Source organism: Ambystoma mexicanum, chromosome 8 (assembly GCF_040938575.1).
Source record: "Ambystoma mexicanum isolate Mex_15411 chromosome 8, UKY_AmexF1_1, whole genome shotgun sequence".
In the NCBI taxonomy this organism is placed as follows: Eukaryota; Metazoa; Chordata; class Amphibia; order Caudata; family Ambystomatidae; genus Ambystoma; species Ambystoma mexicanum.
In genome coordinates this window covers 1,362,068,133-1,362,091,055 of record NC_090929.1, presented here as the reverse complement: position 1 = coordinate 1,362,091,055, position 22,923 = coordinate 1,362,068,133, and the positions used below count along the sequence as shown (strand labels likewise).

The window sequence follows — 22,923 nt, the reverse complement described above, 5'->3', positions numbered from 1 at the left end:
ATCAAAAAGCACCCAATGTTCTATTTAGAACACAGATGGCGGCTTTCTAAAACTAAATGAGACAGAGACTATCCAAGCACAATTTGAGAGACTATAAAATTGTACTCAACATAGATGGTGTGTTTTTGAAACCAAGGATAATTTTGAACATTGAATCACTCTTTCATTTTTCAGGATAAATTACAAAACAAAATCATCATTTAGCCAAAGACAAGATATAATTTTCCAAGGGAAGATGTTTTTACTTCATAGTGGAAAATAAGATGCTTCCTTTAATATGTATGTTATATGATATAGTATTCTATACAGGCACACATCCATGTACGGTGAAATACATTTCAGAGTTGTGTATTTGTGATGCAGAAACACTAAAATCTTCTGTTCAACAAGAGTTTTGTGTGTACATCGTTTTACTCAACATAACAGTATGCTTTTTTCAGACTATGGTAAAAGAATTAGGGTAAATATTTGCTTTGTATTGTGACCAGTTAAAGGCAATGGGCCGCATTGGGAGTTTGCCGGTTCGTAAACAAGAGTGCCGTTAAGCTCACTGGCACCCTTGTTTCCGGATCGTCAAACTCCAAGTCTGCCTGACCATGGCTGCTGTGCCCAACAGGTCTAACCCTCCGGGTGTAGCGGCCACTGTAGACAGACCCGTCATGGAAGCAGCAGCACCGTTAGCAACAGTGCCGGTGCTTCCGTGTACCCACTCCCATAGATTCCTGTGTGACTCTATGGGAATGGGGACTTACAATTTACCGGCGCGTGACTTCCCGGGCGGAGGACTCATAATCACCCAGTGGCACCGGGAAGTCAGGCGCCGGTAAAATATTACGGGTCCGGCGGCAACACGCTGGTAGCACCGGCAGGGTTACCGTCAGACTCGTAATGAGGCCCAATATCTTTTTAATATCATTTAACTCAGAGATTAAACTGTAAATGCTAGATAATTGTAGCTCAGTTTTCTGCTGCACGATGCCCTGCAAGAATGCATATTCCCAACTTAAATACAGTAAGAGAGGAAAGTTCTTTCTAGGGCCATGCACGTTCCTTCGTTAGAGCATGTTTTCTTCTCTCATTTGTTCTTCTCACAAGGCTCAGCTCTGCAGGCAATCACCAAGCTTGGAATTGAGGCTCTAACACCTGTAAGGGCTGCTTCCCATCTTCTCTTTGTGATGTGTACACTCTGCTCCCTGGTCAAGGATACATGGACATGCTGTGTCGCAAAAAGCTCCTGGCGAGGACGCTCATTTACGCCCTGCACAATATTCAATAGCATTAGAGCCTGTACCAGCTCATTGGAGGTCCATGCATTTGGTTCCGGACCACTCGTTTGGGTGGCAGTCACTTACCACACAACAGAGTGGGCTCTAATACTTCACTGGTTTCTCAATCAGTCGCAACATTTGAAAACACTGTTTTTTCTAATAGATTTGAATTGATTGAAAATCGCTATCTTTACAGTTTGCTACAAAGGAAACCTCAGGTTTTTCATATAACATAATCAGAAGGGTTATATAAAGCTGTTAAGATAGCTCAGCGGGTAAGCACTCGCTGCTGAAATCTGTTCCTGATCTGCAGATCACATGTTTAAATGCTGGCAAAGAAAACTCAGCCTTTCATCCTTTCAAGATTGCTGAATGAGTATCAATTTCGATTGAGTATTCGTAATTGTAAATACAATCTCCAATGTACAGTGCTTTGGTGAACGTGCTACATAATAACAGATGATTATTGTTATGTGCACCAAAGTACAATGATCCGGTTGCTGGAGGGACCTTTCTTGTGAGAAAACAAGCAGTGCAGAGCCCATAATATGTGTTTTGTCACAGAAAATACACAACATAGATGACCATGGCTGATGGGTAATCACTGATGTGTTTTCATTTCCACAGGAGCCAAGCATGCTGCCAGAGGGAACAGCAGATTGGCATCAAACAGCAATACATGAAGTTGGCTCCGGGGGTGTGTGTGTGCAGGTTTTGGGACAGAACAAAGGGTCCCATAGGCCAAAGAGTGGAAGGAGAAGACAGAAGTCAAGGGGCATTGGGCGAGAGCCAAAGCAGAGCCAAGGCTGCTAGGAATGTGGGGGGCATGTACTGGTAGCTAATCCACACAATGGACTCTGCCTCCCCCACTGGGTGCTTGTGTTTGCCTCGAGCAGTACATGCGTTGCCTACTCTGTAGATGCAGGCGTTCTTTTAAAGGGTTTCTGTGTGATAGCTTGATTTCTAATGATAACAAGGATCCCACAAGTTGATCTCACATCACACTGGGGAGAGCTATGAGCAGCTGAGGCACTCCCAAGTAAAGAGGGAACCTATCATTGATGGCAAGTGCATACGAGAAAGGAAGTAGTACACAGTCGACGTGTGAAGAAGCCTACAAAGTAGAGCAGCATCTTCTTATGGTAGATAGTTGTCTCAATGAACGGAATAGGATGCGTCAGTCAGCCGTGTTACTCGAAATGTCGCCCCTTCCCATGCAGGGTCATCCTGTTAGAATAAAATGACGTCCTTGGGGGCATTTTCCATCGGCCTCTGCTGCTCCTTCCTCTTGCTGTACCGGGCGTGCTGGTAGAAGTATATTATGATTATGGTGGCAGCATTAAGCAGAAGGATGACCAGCAGGAGCCAGAACGAGTATCCGTAGCTGCTCTGTGGGCTGTCCAGTGTTACTCTGGATGGTATAGTCTTGCTTGCCAGATACAGGGGCATCTTGTTTACCTCTGTGTTCACTGCACTCAGTATCATTGCAAGGAGTATCAAGATACCTAGAAAGTGAAAAAGAAATGTTGTTATTAAATGATATTTATCCTAAAAACATACATTATTATTTTGCTACCATTCTGAGTATCTTGCTCGTAGAGTTTGCATACAGTGAACATGTTGATAGCCAAGGTGTGTTGCTCTGCATCTTGAGTGCTAGACACAAGGGTGATTGTTGTTTCAGTGACGATTGGGCAAATACCTTGACATCAGTTGTTGTCACCTCATGTGAATAAGATGGTATTATGTCATTATGTACCCGACTGTAGTTCTATTATTTTAGGGCAGGCTTTTGATTATTTCAAGGGACTGATGGTTTCTGTGCATGATTCCTGTATGAATCTACCTACACGATGACTTAACACTAAAACCTGCAGACATTGGAGAGAGAACGCTTTGGAGCCGTACCAAGATTTCAAGTGTACATTTTCTGGGGCAAGCAAGCCAAACGGGAATCCACATACATGGCAAGATCAAACAAGTGCAGATAAATAGATACATCAGAATGGGTGACCAAACTGGAGTAAAAGTCGAAAATCCTGAATTTCAGTAAATTAGACCAAGTCAAACCTTTGGTGCGTTGAGGTGCAGGATCAGTCTGCGTAGTTGTACCAAGAGACAGGAAGGTAGAGTTAGAAATAAGGCTTAAGTTGGAAGGGATTTATTTCACAATAGTTATTTTAGTATTCGAATTAGAATAGTTAGAATAGAATTAAAAAGTACAGTAGGGCACCACATGGGATATTAGCAACCAGGGTAGCTTTAGGGAGGGTGATGTTTATTTTCTAGAAAAATCAGAAAATTGCAGAGGGATATTTTTTCATTGAGAGAAAGAAAATAACAGAGGAGCGCACTTGATTAATTTATGGCAGAATAAAAAATCACACAGGGAGAACAGAAACCTACAGAGAACACTATTTGTTTTCGTGAGGGACGACAAAATCAATGAGTATGATATGGTATTTTCGTGAGAGAACATACAATTATATAAAAGGTGCATCTAATTATGATATGAGGAGGACGAAAATTACAGAGAGGGATACATGATGTGTACTAAGGGAACATCACATTGTGGCACCCGATTTTGTTTGAGGGAATAGAAAATCACAGAGAGCAGCAGAGAGAGAGAGAGAGAGAGAGAGAGAGAGAGAGAGAGAGAGAGAGAGGCATGTACATGCTTTTTCAAGAGAAACATAAAATCCCATAGAGAGACGGGTGACTTTTTCCACGTGAGAATGTACAATCACAGAGAGGGCAATTGATCGTTTTGTGAGGGGCATACAATCATAGAAAGTGAAACCTGATCTTTCCATTAGGGAGGACAAAATCACAGAGTATGACACAAGATTGTTTCATGAAAGAGCAAAGGAACACAGGGTGATATTTGAGTTTTTGTGTGGGAACAGAAAACCAGAGAGGTGGCAACTGATTATCTCCCTAATCAACAAAATAAAAGCGAAATTAAACAAAAGCAGAACATGCAAGTACAAACAACAACAAAAAGGGAAGTTAATGTGTAAAGGGCAAAACATTAAGGAAATGAAGGGAAACCGAAAACTGATGCACACCAAAGAGAGAAATTAAACATTAGAAGGGGTAATCTAAGGCTAAGAAAGAAATGAAAACAAAAGCAGACATACAAAACTGTGAAAACACATGCAAAAAAAACCAAAGTGTACAAAAGCATGTCTCTTAAATCTAGTTCGCTCTCTGTCACATACTCTTCTCCCCCTCAAATTGAAAGCTCAGCATCCCTCCAAAAGCCTAGCAAAGTACTACAAAGGAACGGGGAGCACAAGGAACTCTTTAAGAGTGTTGAACTTCCCTTTGCAAATTTCAGTCTTCTAATTGGCTGCATGAAAACCTACCCAATAGTTTGAGGCTCCTGATTGGTGCTTCAAACCTCTTGGCAATCGAAGAGTGGATTGCACTGTGAGCAGGGGTTTGAGCACCAGGGAAACTAGTGGGTGTCTACTCCACTTTAATGATAGGAGGAGCCAGCAAAACTGTTCTCGTCAGGAAGTTCTAGCATTCTGAGAGTCAAATAATTGAGCCAGGTCTAGAAAGACGTCAGTGTAATTGAACCACAACCACACATTATGATCTAACAACAACATTTCGGAAATTTTATAAACAGCAAACAACAAAAAATAACTTGATTAGAAAGAAAGAAAACCTTCAGTTTCAAAGAGACCGAGGGATTAGACAAAATGACTGCAAAGGATAAACAGAGAAGGGCAGTGATTATAGTTGTAGGGTATGCCATTACTAAAGCAGTGGTGCAAGGACCACTGAACCCAGGGAAGGCCTGCATGTATGAGTTGGTATGAAACACTCTCAATGAGTCTAGATGGTTTCTGAGCTACACAAAGAAGTGTCTATAGTGACAACCTTTGGAATCAACTAGAACTATTTCTATTGTATCCCAAACCTTAGGGAATTCAATATCAAGCTCATGTCAGATTACTGTGCTTCCTCCAGGCTATATGAGAGCCATAACAAATTCGGCCATTTTGAGTGAAGTCCATTTTTTTAAAAGTGTTCCAATTCATGTTGGTAGCGTTAAGCTCAGTGGCCTTCACATTTTACGACAGATGCCATATAGGTGCATCAGGATCCTGAGACAGCCCCTAATTATACACCACAAAGGATACCCGGATAATGGTGATGACACCCCATAGACTTACATATATTCCATATTTTTCAATATTTTATGTTGGAACTCATAATATTTGAAGCATTCAAACATCATGGGTTTATAGGTCTAGTGTTACACTTTGAACAAATATCATAGTTTCCCACATTTCTCCCGAGCCCACGTGAAGGTTTCCAAAGAGACGTATTCATCAGGGAGAAATGTGTCTGTGCCAAGTTTGCATAGGCAGTGTGTTAGGAATTCGTCCATCTGCATGGTGGGCTTGGGCTCACCTGGGCTTTTTTGAGATTTTTAATTAAATGGAATGATGGTAGACCGAACTCAGGAAAATATGGGGGGCAGATCCACACACATTTACCTATGCTCAGAGCATGACAAAAGCATATACCCGTGTACTTCAGGCTGTACACCACCTACAGGCACCATCTGACCCTATCATATTAAGTTGGAATGTGGCAGCCAAAGAGAGTGCAATGTCATCCGAAGAAGGGGAAGGTCCAACCTTCCCCCTGCCTGATTAACTGACAATGTTTCCATGGAACCGACCAGCTCTTTATTTAGTCCCTGCCACTGATGGCAGCGATTATCATGCCTACAGGGGGTACTTCAAACAGGCACACATGGGACCTGGCTACAGAGGATAACAAAGGAGGCAGGAAATCCAACAACTCTTCATATGTAACTGTGTCAACCTGAAGCCAGCTCCCACCTCTCAGTATTAATGGCAGTCAACTGTCATGTCTGGGTCTGTTGTTACACTAGGTCACCCCACTAATGGGACCCCATTCATGAGGTACGAGAATGAGGTCTGCAGGAGCCAGAGAGTCTGGTCTCTCAACAGCTTCAATGGAGACCTTCCGCTTTAACAGGATCCACACAGGAGGGCCATTAACCAGTGAAACTCTATGAACACAACAGACAGGAAGATGGGTGGGACTTAGTAGCACAAGGGAGTGAGCCCATAGCTCTTTCTATTGAGAGATGGGTTCCACCATATTAGTTCTGGGGCACACCCTGTTCCTGTTTTCACCCCATTACCTTTCCTGCTGCAAAGCACTCTGGTTATGACCTCATGCACACAGGAGATTTTTGGCAGAGACCCCAGGATTGATTCCCAAAGGTAGGCTTAGCCTACACCAATCACTGTGGCCCACTTGGTTTTAAAAGAGGGCAGAGCCCCTCTTCTGGCAGATCATCTGAAGACTTCACAAGAGGAAAAAAGAACTCAACCTTGGACCTGGCTGAAGGTATATTCTGCCTTACTTCTTTACCAGTGAAGGAAGGCCAGGATACCCAAAGAGGGAAGCAAGTTCCTCAATCCACAACCGATGGAAACTCTGACCGTGGTCAAGCCGCTGTTGCATAAAGACATCTGAGACGTCTCGACCAGTGCTTCAGAACTGTCAATCAGTACTGAGATAACAATTCCTGACGCTGAGCCGCTGTGTAGGCCAGCCTGCAGCTGTTCATCTAGCTTTGCTCACCGAACCGTCGTACCACCTGATACCAGCAGCTGGTTCCCATCTCAAACTCTGTCACAGAAACCTGCAAAGTCCCCTGAAGCCGACTCAACCCTGTCTAGCAGCAAGAACACCAACAGCCAAAGATACATTGTGGTTCTGTCCCTCTGATCCTTCCTGGAAGGCCCCTAGAGACATTTTAAGATCCTTTTTCGACCTTTGTGCTAAAGCAAAGGAACCTTAACAAACTGTTGTAGTTAGTAACCATACCGACTACCCTCCTGTCAGTATCCAGAGTGCATCCCTTTTCTTTCTTTGAAACTGTATGTCCTCTGCATTCCTTTACAGGGTGCATTGTATTTCATAGTGTTGTTAGACTGTTGTGATAATAATAAAGTAGATATTTTTATACAACCTTGACTGGGCAGTCTTTTTTTATCATTGGGTAATAATTATATTTTTGCTGTGTTGCAACTAACCAAAGATGCACAACCTTTAGAAGAGATAAGCCTGCCATTCCGTCCACATTACTAAAATTGGACAAGGAAGTTTATAATTTTAATTGTATGCTTAATTATTCCAATCTGTTCAAAGCCATTCTGGTGTATTACAGATGTGGGGACGATTGATGGTTTAGAAACCGATATTCATCCCTCGACCACTTGTACCCCGGAATTTGATTAATCACACTGTGAGTGCAAATCCTCTCAACGCCTGAATTGTGGACATCACTTGCATAGACATTTTAATGATATGGCATGCAGATAAAGAGGCAAATGAACAGCAACCCTTTGATCCACTTTAGATGTGCAACTTCCCACATGTTCCCACATCCTTTGTGAAAAAGCAACAGAAAGCCCCACAGGGAAGGTTACAAAAAGCAAAGAAACATGTGAGAAATGTTCACTCCTATTTCACTACTAATGTGCACATTCTACTTCTGAAATGGATGCAAGTGCTTTTGGGAGCAAGATTTCCTTTTGTGAAACAACCCTATTTAAGTGAAATAGAAATTAAACCTTGCTCCCTTTTCTATCTGACAAGCACTCAAATGTAAACACACACTCACCAATACAGAACCACACTCTCTGTGTTGTCTCGTTTGTCTCTGTATGCCTACCTCTTCTGCATTTCATACAAAAAAACCTGTAAGATTCAATTTATAGACTGCAAGCATGAAACATTTAGTAAAACTGCAACCGAACTGCAAAGTTGTTCACAAAGTAATTAGTCTCTGCTGGCCCATGCTTTTTACCTGAAGGCAGGATGCCCGGGTATACATTTCAGCTGACTAATTCCAAATGGTTTCTTCTGGATCAAGTTGCTCACAAAAGGATATGTGTTAATCTCTTGACTTTCTATCAAGAAAGGTCTAAGGTGGATTTTATTTTATCCGGTAAATTTCATTATTGAACCCTTTATGCTGCACCTTGATACATTAGAAACGTTCTCTTAGATGTCAATTAGACGTGTCACTAACATGAGCTACTCAAAGCTGGCATAGTCCCACTTGGGATATCCTGCCCGTGGCATAGTCAGCCTTTGATGACACATGTCAAAAAAGAACTCAAGACCCACCTCTTCAAGGAGTCTCTCCTCCTTAACACCCAGGTCATCATGTTGCCCCCCCATGCCACCTGACTCGCTAGACGTTGTCTGACCCTCTTGTCCCCGCCACCCTGTATAGCTGCCTCTGTGCGCCTCTGCATCCTACCCCTGCAGTATATCTGTTCAGTTGTTACCTCTGAAAAACGCTCCGTTATGCATCTGTACTGTTATATACCTCTGTAAAGCGCTGCTCTATTGTGTATCTGTATTGTTGTATACCTCTGTAAAGTGCTCCATTGGTTCTTGAAGCTAGGGCCACGCTAAATAAATACAATAATAATAATAATAATAATAATAATAATAATAGGCCTCATTCCGGGTTTGGAGCTAATCATGGAGTAATTAGCTCCATGGTTGGCTCCGAAACCGTCCCAAATCCGGCATGGTGAATGGAGTAATTACCGGTCCATTCCATGGTTGGAGGGACCGGTGATTCCCCATTCACCTTTTGCCCTTCCCCATTCCCATTTCTGCCCCATATGGCTCAATGGGAATGGGGAAGGAGGTAATTACGGCACCGTAAATTACGGTACCGTAATTACCTCTGAAGTACCTTTGCGGGTCCCGTACTTTACTCCTGCTAAAAGCAGGAGGTAAGGAAGGACCCGCAAAGGGACCTCGGAATACGGAGGTAAGGGATTACAGGCATCGGCACCCTTACCGGTGCCGGTAATTCCTTACCTCCAACCTCGGAATGACCCCCAGTGTCTTTTACTTGAAGCTAGAACGTCCTTGTGAATATTCCACTTCATTTTTTCCATATGGTTTCAAGTGCATCCAGTTGCTGACCTACAGGTTTCTGTTGATCTCAGGAACTGCTAGGAAGACAATTTTACTGGGGATCTTTGTCCATCCCTGTGCACTCCACCAACCTCGTACTCCTTGTCAATAGATCTGCAGACAGCACCATGCAAGCACCACTCTTTCCGATCCTATTCACCATCTGCTTTCCCTAACTCCTCCGTATCTATCTTTATCACACCACCCCTATTTCTCCTGCCCCCTCTTTCCCTGAACACCCACAGACCATATTTGCAATGCCTATTCCGCATGAAAAAATTATTGGCTTTGCCAATGCTTCAGTATTTATGCAACACTTCTGAAATTGGTCACTTTTTTATGCACTCTGTATATTGACATGTATAGTGCTCCTTTCAAGCATTTACAAAGCCTCCGCCCAAATATGTGTATGCATTCTAAGGAAGTGATTAGTAGCCCCATGGAATCTCCACATCCTACACACCTTGTAGTCTATCATTTGTTGAAAACTTTAATCAAGAACATTGGCTCATAGATGAAGTAGACAAAATGAAAGAAGTTATCCTAGAAACGTGCTATGCAAAACAAGCATTATTCACTTTTAGAAGAGAAAGGAGTGCAACAGTGAATACGTATTGCCAAAGGCAATTCGGTAAAAGAGATGAGTTAAAACATTTAAAGCGGATCTGTTTATTCTACCAGATGAAATGTCAAATGCAAGGAAGGAAGCATACTGTTTATTAAGATATGAGAAGTTGACAAACGTAATGACACAATATATACTTCCAGATTTCAGTAAAGATGATAACTTGCTACATTTGAAGATAAAAGGAGGCCACTCATGCAAAAGCAAACTTTGCCCTAGTGCTCATATCGTGCAACTTTGAACTTTCACCCGTGAAAAGTTTCTGTAATTTAACCCCATGTTAGATTCTGCTAAACACTGAAGGCCAGGGCATGGGTCCGTACATCACAAGAAAAAGAACAAGACGATCAAAAACATATGTCTTCACCACAATGTCACCTTACACAAACATCAGACAGCAGCATTGTCTCTAACAAAAATGCACAAAAGACTGACATGCCAGATTACTCCCATTTCTAAATGCTGTACTAATGAAGCATTGTTGCCTACAGCTGCAGTCAATATGGACTCTTATGTGCCCAAACGCGCAACCTATGGGCCTGAGAGAAGCGAGGGCGCATAAGGAGGGCTAAGGGACCAAAAGGTGACCATATTGCACAGCAGCTGCAGGCAATAAGGCTATTAGCACCCAGCTGTGGGGCCAGGGAACTAGGGGGTTTGGTAAAGTTAAAACAAAACTTTTGCCATGGCTGCCAGGCAATGGCTGCTCGTTGGCCTGAAGGGATAAGTCAGTATTATCTTTTTGGCCCTAGCATGTACAACGTTTGTCCTGTTTCTGTTTCTTCACATGGAGCTTTGGATTGGGGCAGGTGGATGCGTTTTGGGCAAGGCAAAGCAGTTGGGGGAGCGGAAGATTGTCAAGGTGACCAAGGCAAGCAGGGGGAACATGTGAATGCTGGAATTCTTACAGGCATCCGGAACCATGGTTACACGAGCAAAGGTTCCCCCAGAAGCCTTGGATCCTTATCGGCTGTCAGGTTTCATATATTCAGAGAAGGGTGTTAATCGCTGTTATTATTAATCAATATAATGGTATGTTATTGATCCACCTGGGAAGGATGAAAGATTAAGTTGGCCTTCAGAGGAAGTGAATTTGTGATGTGCTGGCTTACCCAGCGGAAACTTGATTCTTGAGCTTCCGACTCAGAAGTGTGCTCCCTCCCCTGTAGTTTGGCCCATCAGCTTCTGTGTATCTCAAAGCTTTCTGCTTTGTAACCTGTGGAAGAGTACTGTATTCTAAGGACTGAGCCAGTAATTTCTGGGAAATCTAAGAGATGAATTGGCTTAGGAAGTCTAAGCTACCTGAGTCAGAAAAACATGCATAGGCTAGCCGAATAAGAATTGAAGGAAATGCAGTGTTTTATAAAGCAAAACCAAGATTCCTCTTCAAAACTGCCCCCATGAACAAGTTCTGTGCCATTAGTTAACGATAATATTATTGGGAGACCTTCGGATATTTCATCTCTGGAGGTCAAATTTAAGGTAAAGTGTAGCAACATTCAAGGCTTTAGAATATATGTTTTTATCATTAATATATTTAGAATATTTAAAATGTCTATTTCATGTTTGCTATTCATTCAGGTACCAAATGATGTGATCATAATTCCTTTGATGTGGTTATTAGCCTTGTAAAGAATGCAAAGATTAAGCAATCTAACATCCTTCAATGTAGGGAAGTATTATATGCTTCACTCATTGTGGGATCCTCAGATTGTGTTGGTTAGACTTTCACATTCCAGAAACAACACTATATTTGAATCTTATCTCACATGTCCCATTACAAAGGCAATATTTATAGTGCACATCAACTCAACAAAAACACTTTGTCAAATGTTAATGATGTGCATACTATCGCTTGTAATTATATTTTCTGACAACATTTTAATGTTCTAATATGAATGTAAAGTTATAGAAACTCTTCTCATTTTCACACTGTTGGTTACATTGAATGTGACCATCGAGAATGGCTTAATATTTGTTAATAACATCTAATTAAGTCAATTTTAGGAGACATTCAATTGCTTGCAATATAAAGCTCTCTTCCTCCCTGGGTGTCTATGTTAAATCCCAATGTTGGCACTTTGGCACTGGTATAAAGATGTCAACAATTTCAATAACTGTATCTCTTTAAGTTCTTTCTTTTGTCGTCTGATAACATGCAGATAATATATTTTGTAAGGGACTGGTTCTAGCCAAGGAAAACAGTCCATTCTTGTTGGCCATAAAACCATAAACGAGGCTCCTTTTGAGTAGCCATTTCAGGGTTTTTTTGTTTATTGTTTTTATTATTCATCCTCAAAACAATATAGGTAAAATATAGTGCACACATTTCAAAAAAGATAAATTCACTAATAACCCCACTGTTAAAATGTTAAAACATTGAAATTTTCGAAACATACCGAAATTAAAAGCGTTATGTTTCAAATTTGGATTAGGAATCCCCTATGTTGTTATTCCACTAATCCCCCCTTTTTCCTGTTGTGGGCCTCTCCTCCCTTAATCCAACCACACATTTCTCCACCCCTTTTGCCTCTTACATCTAATTTCTTATTAGAAAATTCGTAAATAATGTTATATGCTAATTTAGTGTTAAAGCACACACATATTTTGAGAGAAAATGCATATAACTGTAGGAAGTACTAACCCACTAGGCTCTGCCCTGCGACATCACTGTGTGTTGCTTTCATCAGAAACAACAGAATGGCCGCCAAAAAGCCCTATGCGCGCTAGAAATCTCTGAGATGTGCGCAAGGGAAACTGGAAAAATAGGCTGCCAATCTATTTTGCCTGTGTCGGCGGTAGACCACACTGCAAAAACCTGTCATTGGGCTGCCCACAGTGTGAGATGGAACTACCTGAAAAGGCAGTGCTTCATTGCCAGGAAAACCCAGAAGTGCTCTAAAATCCGTTTTTCCTTGGCTGTGGAAATTGCAAAATAATGGTTCTCCAAACATCAGAAAAGATCCAACATCCTTGTTGGATGTTAACCATCACCTTATTTAAGGAATTCCCATAAGCACAATGTCAGGAGAAGCACAATTCGTCACAAGAATATCCACATTCAAAAAGGTGCTTGCCTGGAAAAATATGTCAGAATATGGGCGCAGTACCGCTGCTCGCCTGTGTCAAAGCTGTCATTTACTTATACTGTTAGTTTAAACTTGTACATTAAGATCAAATTCTTGAAAAGAAGAGACTTGCCATCAAAAGCAATATAGGTTGCTACTATTCAATCTCTATGTTTTAAAAAGCCTGGAATTAGAGATTATTGTGTAGACTTGTTGAAAATGCAAAGTTTATTTAGCAAAGACAATTTTAAACAAAGTCCCTCATTACGACCCTGGCGGAGAGGGGTTTACTCCAGCGTAATGCATGGCGTACCTCCCCGCCTTACTACGACTTTCCGTAGCGCCATGGTGATTTTACGCCCGGATTTTCCAGGCGGAAAAATCCATGGCGCTACGGGACCTCTTGTTAATTACGCCACCGTAATTTACGGTGGCGTAATTAACGCCTTCCCCACTCCCATTATACCCTATGGGGCAAAAATGGGAATGGGGATTGGGGACTAACCGCCCCGCCAACCTCGGAATGGGGCGGTAAGTCCGCCAACCCCCATGGTGGAGTTGGCAGCTCTGCGCCATGGTCCATGGTGCAAATTGCACCATGGATCTCCGCCAGGGTCGTAATGAGGGAAAAAGTGTTTTAAAGTGAACTGATGCCGGCCACAGGACTTCAAAAGCACATTCCACAGTTTGCCCCAAACAAAGGTGCCTTCCCTTTTGCTCTCTGCCCAGGAACTCTCAGTTAGATGCTAATGAAAGGAGGAGGGGATTTTGCACTGCTTCTCCGAGGAGAGACAATGGACTGAAAGGGAATGCAAATTCAGGTGTCAACAGAAACAACTGCCAGCAAGAAGAGAGCCATGGACTGCTCTTGGCCCAGCAAAACCATGGAGGCGGGACCAGACAGATTTGTGTATCTTAAACCCAAGAAAATATCTTTTTGAAAAAGACTCATAGAGAACTGTGAAAAATGTGTAAAAATCTGTAAATTATAGGTTGTTAACATGGAAATTCTGCTCATAGTTTGAAACTACTCTGAACTCTGTGTGATGTTCAGAGACAGGACTATCGAAATGTTGATGTTGTAGCAATTGTGATAATGCTAGAAGTATGAAACTTCACATGAGTATGCCCAGATGTCATGCGCATATATGTCTAAAAATGTGGACAGATCTGACACTGGGTACCCAACCAAAAGCGCAGAAAACTGTAAAATTGGAACTAAAGCTCTCACTGAGATGAAACTCGGATGGATACTTGCTTTCCTAAATCTTTGATGTAAATATGTATTGTTAGCAATTTGGTTGTATTGTAAATATGATTTATGTGAAAAATAGATATACTCTACAGAAACAAAGGGGAGGTCCTCCCTGGATTGTAAAATACTGCATCATCATGAAACCATGTGTTCCTTCTCAAATCAGAAGAGTGGACAGACCTTAACCAATAGGATTCCTAGAGGGTGTGCTTAGTATAATTTAGCCTACCCACCCCTTAGGGAAATACATAAATAGGGACAGTTTAGGACCCAAAGAGACAGATTCATCCATCAACTGATTACTGGCGAAGCGCTCTGCAGGAGAAACCCATATCCAAGACTCCAGAACCCTGAAAGCAGAAGACCCAATTCCAAAGCTGAACCCTTCTCAACTGGCCTTTAAAATCTTGAAACCTGATTTACCCCCCGACTTCCAAGGGGAACAACACCAAATAGAACAGCCGGGCTGTTTCTGCTTCTCGCTAAGAAGTCTTGCTATAACCCAGAGATCCAAACCAGTAGAGCGGAGCTGTAACCTGCTAGCTGCAACCCAGAACCAACCCTTCAGATCCAGTCCAGAGGCTGTGCAGTGTCCAGAGTGCCATGATGAGTGCAGAACCGAGCGCCTGAATCCTGTCCGGTGGGCTAGCAGAATTCCAGTCCAAAACCTTTGACCAGATCTTAGACGGGCCTATACCAAACCACAGTTGTGAGTATCTATAGTATAGAATTGTCCATAGCCAGTATGTCATCCTTAAGTAATCTTATCCAAACCATTCTATCCTATCCATAACCCCATTGTAGAACCTTACAAAGGTAGCGGGCGCCCCTCTCTCGCAAGAACAGACATGATAACCTGTTCAGTGGTTATTAACCACTTGAGAGTTCGCAGCCACTGCTTTTACTCACTGTGCCTTTCACAGATGGGTAATATCCATTTGCATATCAGTCTTTGTCCTGCCCAGGGGCAGTCCAGCACCGAAATACAATGGCAATTCCAATCTGAACGAGAGTACCACCAGCAACCCCATACACGTGTTTCACCCTTGTTGGGGATCATCAGTGAGGTGAAGCTGATGCCTCTCTAAGCACAGTGAGAGGGAGACCACGTCTGGTTGCCCCCAGGAGACCTAGGGTTACCAATCCCAGGTTCCTTAAAAAATAATTTTACAAAGGTAGCGGGCGCCCCTCTCTCCCAAGAACAGACATGATAACCTGTTCAGTGGTTATTAACCACTTGAGAGTTCGCAGCCACTGCTTTTACTCACTGTGCCTTTCACAGATGGGTAATATCCATTTGCATATCAGTCTTTGTCCTGCCCAGGGGCAGTCCAGCACCGAAATACAATGGCAATTCCAATCTGAACGAGAGTACCACCAGCAACCCCATACACGTGTTTCACCCTTGTTGGGGATCATCAGTGAGGTGAAGCTGATGCCTCTCTAAGCACAGTGAGAGGGAGACCACGTCTGGTTGCCCCCAGGAGACCTAGGGTTACCAATCCCAGGTTCCTTAAAAAATAATTTTACAAAGGTAGCGGGCGCCCCTCTCTCGCAAGAACAGACATGATAACCTGTTCAGTGGTTATTAACCACTTGAGAGTTCGCAGCCACTGCTTTTACTCACTGTGCCTTTCACAGATGGGTAATATCCATTTGCATATCAGTCTTTGTCCTGCCCAGGGGCAGTCCAGCACCGAAATACAATGGCAATTCCAATCTGAACGAGAGTACCACCAGCAACCCCATACATGTGTTTCACCCTTGTTGGGGATCATCAGTGAGGTGAAGCTGATGCCTCTCTAAGCACAGTGAGAGGGAGACCACGTCTGGTTGCCCCCAGGAGACCTAGGGTTACCAATCCCAGGTTCCTTAAAAAATAATTTTACAAAGGTAGCGGGCGCCCCTCTCTCGCAAGAACAGACATGATAACCTGTTCAGTGGTTATTAACCACTTGAGAGTTCGCAGCCACTGCTTTTACTCACTGTGCCTTTCACAGATGGGTAATATCCATTTGCATATCAGTCTTTGTCCTGCCCAGGGGCAGTCCAGCACCGAAATACAATGGCAATTCCAATCTGAACGAGAGTACCACCAGCAACCCCATACACGTGTTTCACCCTTGTTGGGGATCATCAGTGAGGTGAAGCTGATGCCTCTCTAAGCACAGTGAGAGGGAGACCACGTCTGGTTGCCCCCAGGAGACCTAGGGTTACCAATCCCAGGTTCCTTAAAAAATAATTTTACAAAGGTAGCGGGCGCCCCTCTCTCCCAAGAACAGACATGATAACCTGTTCAGTGGTTATTAACCACTTGAGAGTTCGCAGCCACTGCTTTTACTCACTGTGCCTTTCACAGATGGGTAATACCCATTTGCATATCAGTCTTTGTCCTGCCCAGGGGCAGTCCAGCACCGAAATACAATGGCAATTCCAATCTGAACGAGAGTACCACCAGCAACCCCATACACGTGTTTCACCCTTGTTGGGGATCATCAGTGAGGTGAAGCTGATGCCTCTCTAAGCACAGTGAGAGGCAGACCACGTCTGGTTGCCCCCAGGAGACCTAGGGTTACCAATCCCAGGTTCCTTAAAAAATAATTTTACAAAGGTAGCGGGCGCCCCTCTCTCGCAAGAACAGACATGATAACCTGTTCAGTGGTTATTAACCACTTGAGAGTTCGCAGCCACTGCTTTTACTCACTGTGCCTTTCACAGATGGGTAATATCCATTTGCATATCAGTCTTTGTCCTGCCCAGGGGCAGTCCAGCACCGAAATACAATGGCAATTCCAATCTGAACGAGAGTACCACCAGCAACCCCATACACGTGTTTCACCCTTGTTGGGGATCATCAGTGAGGTGAAGCTGATGCCTCTCTAAGCACAGTGAGAGGGAGACCACGTCTGGTTGCCCCCAGGAGACCTAGGGTTACCAATCCCAGGTTCCTTAAAAAATAATTTTACAAAGGTAGCGGGCGCCCCTCTCTCGCAAGAACAGACATGATAACCTGTTCAGTGGTTATTAACCACTTGAGAGTTCGCAGCCACTGCTTTTACTCACTGTGCCTTTCACAGATGGGTAATATCCATTTGCATATCAGTCTTTGTCCTGCCCAGGGGCAGTCCAGCACCGAAATACAATGGCAATTCCAATCTGAACGAGAGTACCACCAGCAACCCCATACACGTGTTTCACCCTTGTTGGGGATCATCAGTGAGGTGAAGCTGATGCCTCTCTAATGCAAATGGATATTTCCCATCTGTGAAGGTACAGTGAGCAAAAAGCAATGGCTGCGAACTCTCAATGTGGTTAATAACCACTGAACAGGTTATCATGCCTTGTTATTTCGAGAGAGGGGCGCCTGCTACCTTTTTTGTATTTTTGAAAGGAACTTGGGGTTGGTCACCCTAGGTTACCTGGGGGCAACCAGACGTGGACTCCCTGCTCACTGTACTTAGAGAGGGTCAGCTTCACCTCACTGATGATGCCCAACAAGGCTGAAACACGTGTATGGGGTTGCTGATGGTACTCTTGTTCAGAGAGGAATTGCCATAGCATTTCGGTGCTGGACTGCTCTTGTGGGCGGGACAAAGACTGATATGCAAATGGATATTTCCCATCTGTGAAGGTACAGTGAGCAAAAAGCAATGGCTGGGAACTCTCAATGTGGTTAATAACCACTGAACAGGTTATCATGCCTTGTTATTTCGAGAGAGGGGCGCCTGCTACCTTTTTTGTATTTTTGAAAGGAACTTGGGGTTGGTCACCCTAGGTTACCTGGGGGCAACCAGACGTGGACTCCCTGCTCACTGTACTTAGAGAGGCTCAGCTTCACCTCACTGATGATGCCCAACAAGGCTGAAACACGTGTATGGGGTTGCTGATGGTACTCTTGTTCAGAGAGGAATTGCCATAGCATTTCGGTGCTGGACTGCTCTTGTGGGCGGGACAAAGACTGATATGCAAATGGATATTTCCCATCTGTGAAGGTACAGTGAGCAAAAAGCAATGGCTGCGAACTCTCAATGTGGTTAATAACCACTGAACAGGTTATCATGCCTTGTTATTTCGAGAGAGGGGCGCCTGCTACCTTTTTTGTATTTTTGAAAGGAACTTGGGGTTGGTCACCCTAGGTTACCTGGGGGCAACCAGACGTGGACTCCCTGCTCACTGTACTTAGAGAGGCTCAGCTTCACCTCACTGATGATGCCCAACAAGGCTGAAACACGTGTATGGGGTTGCTGATGGTACTCTTGTTCAGAGAGGAATTGCCATAGCATTTCGGTGCTGGACTGCTCTTGTGGGCGGGACAAAGACTGATATGCAAATGGATATTTCCCATCTGTGAAGGTACAGTGAGCAAAAAGCAATGGCTGCGAACTCTCAATGTGGTTAATAACCACTGAACAGGTTATCATGCCTTGTTATTTCGAGAGAGGGGCGCCTGCTACCCTTTTTTGTACCATTGTAGAACCTCTCTTGTTTTCCTGAATCTTTCCCTCTTCCATATAGTCCTTTGATAATTGTAGTGATAATATCATCTTTGCGCTAATATATTTGCGGGAGAAAGACAAGTGTCTTGGCGGGCAAAAGTCAGACAGAGGCGCCGCTGTTCTGGTGGCTGTCCCGTTGGGTATCTTGTATCTTCATAGCCTCCCTAGTGTAAAGAAAATTCTTGTTTGTAATTCAAAAGCGGATTTTTCATTAGTAAAATCTTGACTCTTTCTGAGAAAAACCAAACTCTACTAAATCCTTCATAACTTCCGTACCTTACATGCTAGAAATGTAAGTGTTAAATTGAAGCTAACATCCTCAGCTTTCCAACTAATCTAAAACTGCATTCTAACTCCTTCTAGTTTTCTCACAATCGCGTTTCTCGCATGTGGAAAAGTTTGCCGCAAATTTGCATTTGGCTAAATTTCATCACGTGTAAAGCAGCTATTCTTTGGATCCGACCTCAGAATTCTGTTTACAATCTGCTAGTTATTCAATCATCATTGCTAGTGTTTACCTGAAACTATACAACGTGGCTCCCACTAGTTTTGAATCCAATTTAGTGATTTAGTGATTTAAATCCATTTTTCAGTGTTTTATCATTCATTCAAAGCCACATTCAAAAGCAATTGACCTGTTTTGAAATCATTCCTATTTCTCTCTGCTTGCTGGGGGGATTGGGATTGAAACTGTATTTGTTCAGTGTTTATTCCTAAAACCTGTGTTCTCTCATTCCATCACTTTATATGGCATATTGGGGGGAATTGAGTAGTGTCCAGGGGGAAAAAGTGACATTTCATTTGACTGAACCCACACAAGGTTTTATTCTGTACTGCATTATTTTTCTTATCCATACTCCTTCTGATTAAAGAGATTGTTGATTGTAACATCACCCCAATGGTGATCATTGTATAAATATTAATAGTGTGATATGTATATATTGTTCAAATTCATAAAATAAATCTTTTAACTTTGCAAAACAGCCTGCTTCCTGGTTCAGTGAGACCGGGTGGGATTCAAAAAGAGGGGCGTGATATAAGGGTACATTATTCAGAAATAAAAGAACTTATAGACAAAAATATATAATTAAGGGTTCCAGCTGTGCATCACACGCTAGGCATTGACTTAGGTGGAGTGTCGGGTTGAAATCACTTACATAACACTAATATTGAATTCATTTTTCTCTGCGCATAAAAAATCTAAAGTTCTGTAAATTTTTTATTGAACATATTGTCTGCATAATAATAATAATAGTTATTTTATAACGCGCTTAATACTAGCAAGTGTTTCGAAGTGCGGGATTGGAATTTCGACCTCTTTTGCGCTACGTTGTCTTGCTTCCAAGACAAACGCGTTGCCCTGAGCTATCCTTCCTCCCCCCATTAACTGTGGTACTTTTATTTATTTTTTTATTTTATTTTACATTTATAAAGCGCTCACACAGCCCGCAGGCATCGAGGCGCTGTTACAGGAATTGTTTTTGCTTTTTCTTAGTTGCGTATTTTTTTTTATCTTAGTTACGTATTCATAACGCGCTTAAACACCCAGAGGTTTTTAAGCGCGGACCCGGGGATCGCTGTTGTTGCTTCGTGCCGTCTTGCTTTCAAGACGCGCACGCTGCCGCTGAGCTATCCTCCCGGGACGGGAGGATAGCTCAGCGGCAGCGTGCGCGTCTTTTACATCAAGACTATCCAGGTGCAGAGTAATGATGATATTGTTTAGGATTTCTTTTGCACCTGTGTTATAGATAACCACACACAGTCCAATCTAATAGTGTGTACCTCATCTACATTGCTGTTAAGCCAAATGCACTTACCATTGCTGCCATTCCACGCATACACCCCAATGGGTCCAAAGAATGTCCGGTAGGGATTGCTCACGCTGTTGTAGCAGGTGATTCCAGAACTCAGAAGAGAACAAAGGAGGCCAGCCACCAGTAGCACGATAATCAATACATGAACAATGTGAATGCTGCCTGATCCATTTGCTACCGTTAAAACTGAAAGAAAACTGTAGTTTAGCATACTGTAAGATTGTTTAAGATACCGTACAGTGCAGAAATATATTTCAAGCAATAGCCATGATTCTTTCAAAAGCAGTTACCTGTTTTGGAGTACCAAACCCCCCGCCGAACAATCCCCGTTATTGCTTGCTTTAAGAGTAGGTCAATATTATACAAAGGAGATGCATTTCATGCCAGCATCCAAGTAGTGAACCCCAGAATGCCTACATGGAAATCTTAGTGGTGCACTGAGGCACCTTTAGCTTTCGAGAGGCTGCAGAGAGGTATAGCATTAAGCCTCACTGTACTCACCCAGTACAGACAGTCCGAGCCAAGTGTCACCACTGCCACCTTTCACCGCTGCCTGAGAACATCGCGGTTGGGCACTAACATGAGCCCCACAGAGTTGTACGTTCAAAGACCTTTTTATGCCTCAAGATGTTAAGACCACAATTTCCTTTCAGGCAGGGGATGCTTATCCATAATGGGCAACAGGGAATCAATCCGCCACTCATTATGGATGAGCCAAGCCAGCCCAGTGAAAACACAGAGCGCTCACTCAGCAAGCAGCTGAGGGAGGCCTGTGGGCTGGCATTAAATGAACTGTCAAAGGGAAACGTGGTTTCTCTGTGACAGTTCAGTAGTACCTCAGTGCTCATGCCCAATGAATCATGCAATGCCAGGGGTGTTTTGCTTCCCCAGCCTTGTGTAGCCCATTGGGGATGCAGGATGGGGTATTGCAAGGCTGAATGTGCAAGGGAGCACTTTTGAACCTTCCCGCACATCCAGGACCTGAGATGTGGCATGATGAAGGTGATCCTGTCTCACTGCACATCTGCAGGGCCCAGGAAACACTCCTGGCATCCTTGTTCCTGTTTTATGCTGCACGGAAGCCAGAGGGTTTTCATTGCAGAAGGCAGCGCAAAGTCAAGAGGACTGGAATCCAGAGCAGGGCTGCAGGTAAGAAAATAAAAAAATGTATTTGTGTGTGTCTTTGCATGAGTTTGTGTCTGTGAGTGGGTGCGTGAATGAGAGAGTGTATGAGTGATTGGCACACTTCGTACTTCTTTGCCCTTTATATAAAGATCTGCAGAAAAGTTACCTTCAAAGTAAACTCAGGGGTTTTGGTTTTAATTGTTGGAGACCTGCTTTTATGTTACTCCCAAGTCTACCAGATGCTACTAACGCTTTTAGATGTTCATGCTATTTACAAAGCGCTTGGAAAAGAAGGAACACTTTTTATTCCCCTTCAAAGTGATTGAACATTCCTTTGTGCTTAGCGTCTTGTTTCTCGTTATAGTTTTATATCTATATTGTGCTGTTTTTTATCTGATCTGGAACCTGTTTAATTGTTGTTCTTGATGATGTTGTTTTATGGATCGTTCTTCTACAAATCCGAAATAAACACATTAAATAAATGGAATGACAACACAGGGGGAAGATCGAGAGCCTGGGGGAGAATGAGGGTGCAGAGAATGAGAATGCAGAAGGTAGAATGAGGGCGCAGAGGAGGGCACAGGAGTACAGGAGAATGAGGTCACAGGGAAAATAAGTGCGCTGGGGAGAATGAGTGTGCACAGTGGGAGACTTTGTAGGAGTCATGCATTCATGCCAGGGAAGCTATGCCCGTTGCAGATGACCACACCTTTACCATTTGTCTGGAACATGGTGCGGGTCTCAGAACTGCACCCTTTCTAAGATGGCAGCTGCAGCATGTCGAATACTGCTAGCCACCTCCAGCCTTCGCCCTTATATGAGTGCCGATGATGCTGAATGCCTGTGTGTCTGGAACTTCATATTCTGTGGTCAGCGGGTACATCTTTGTGTAACAACACTCAGGAGTACCACTGTGATTACAGAACATTTGGAGTTTTTTTCATCCCCCCGTCCCTCCCCTGCTCGGTGCATTCCTCTTGACTATTGTGAGCCCAGTTCTGATCAAGAACACTTCTCTTCTATTCTGCACCAGTGGACACCCAAGGTTTGCATTCCCTGTGAGAGTATTCCCTTGGGCAGTCACCCCAGACTTCCCCAACCTTTTACTTATTCAGAGCTTCTGTGTTATCCATAGGAGGGCACCGTTGTTCTTCCCTTGACCAAATCCTATAGGTAAGTGAATGTAAGATGGAAATGGATGGAGGAATAAGTGCACAGTGGGTAATGAATGCATGGGGAAATGAGAGTGCAGGGGAGGAATTAGAGCA

General features: G+C 43.3%; 1 protein-coding gene across 1 annotated transcript in view; it reads right to left on the bottom strand.

The window, feature by feature from the left end:
* Window positions 1-218: 218 nt before the first annotated feature.
* Window positions 219-22,923, bottom strand: part of CLRN3 (clarin 3) — a 135,692-nt gene continuing 112,987 nt past the window's right edge. The window contains exons 2-3 of the mRNA XM_069611480.1: window positions 20,534-20,716; window positions 219-2,773 (exon numbers count right to left, since the gene is read on the bottom strand). Coding sequence (XP_069467581.1) covers window positions 2,499-2,773; window positions 20,534-20,716 — 458 coding nt within the window. The 3' untranslated portion in view covers window positions 219-2,498. The remainder of the gene's footprint in view (window positions 2,774-20,533; window positions 20,717-22,923) is intronic.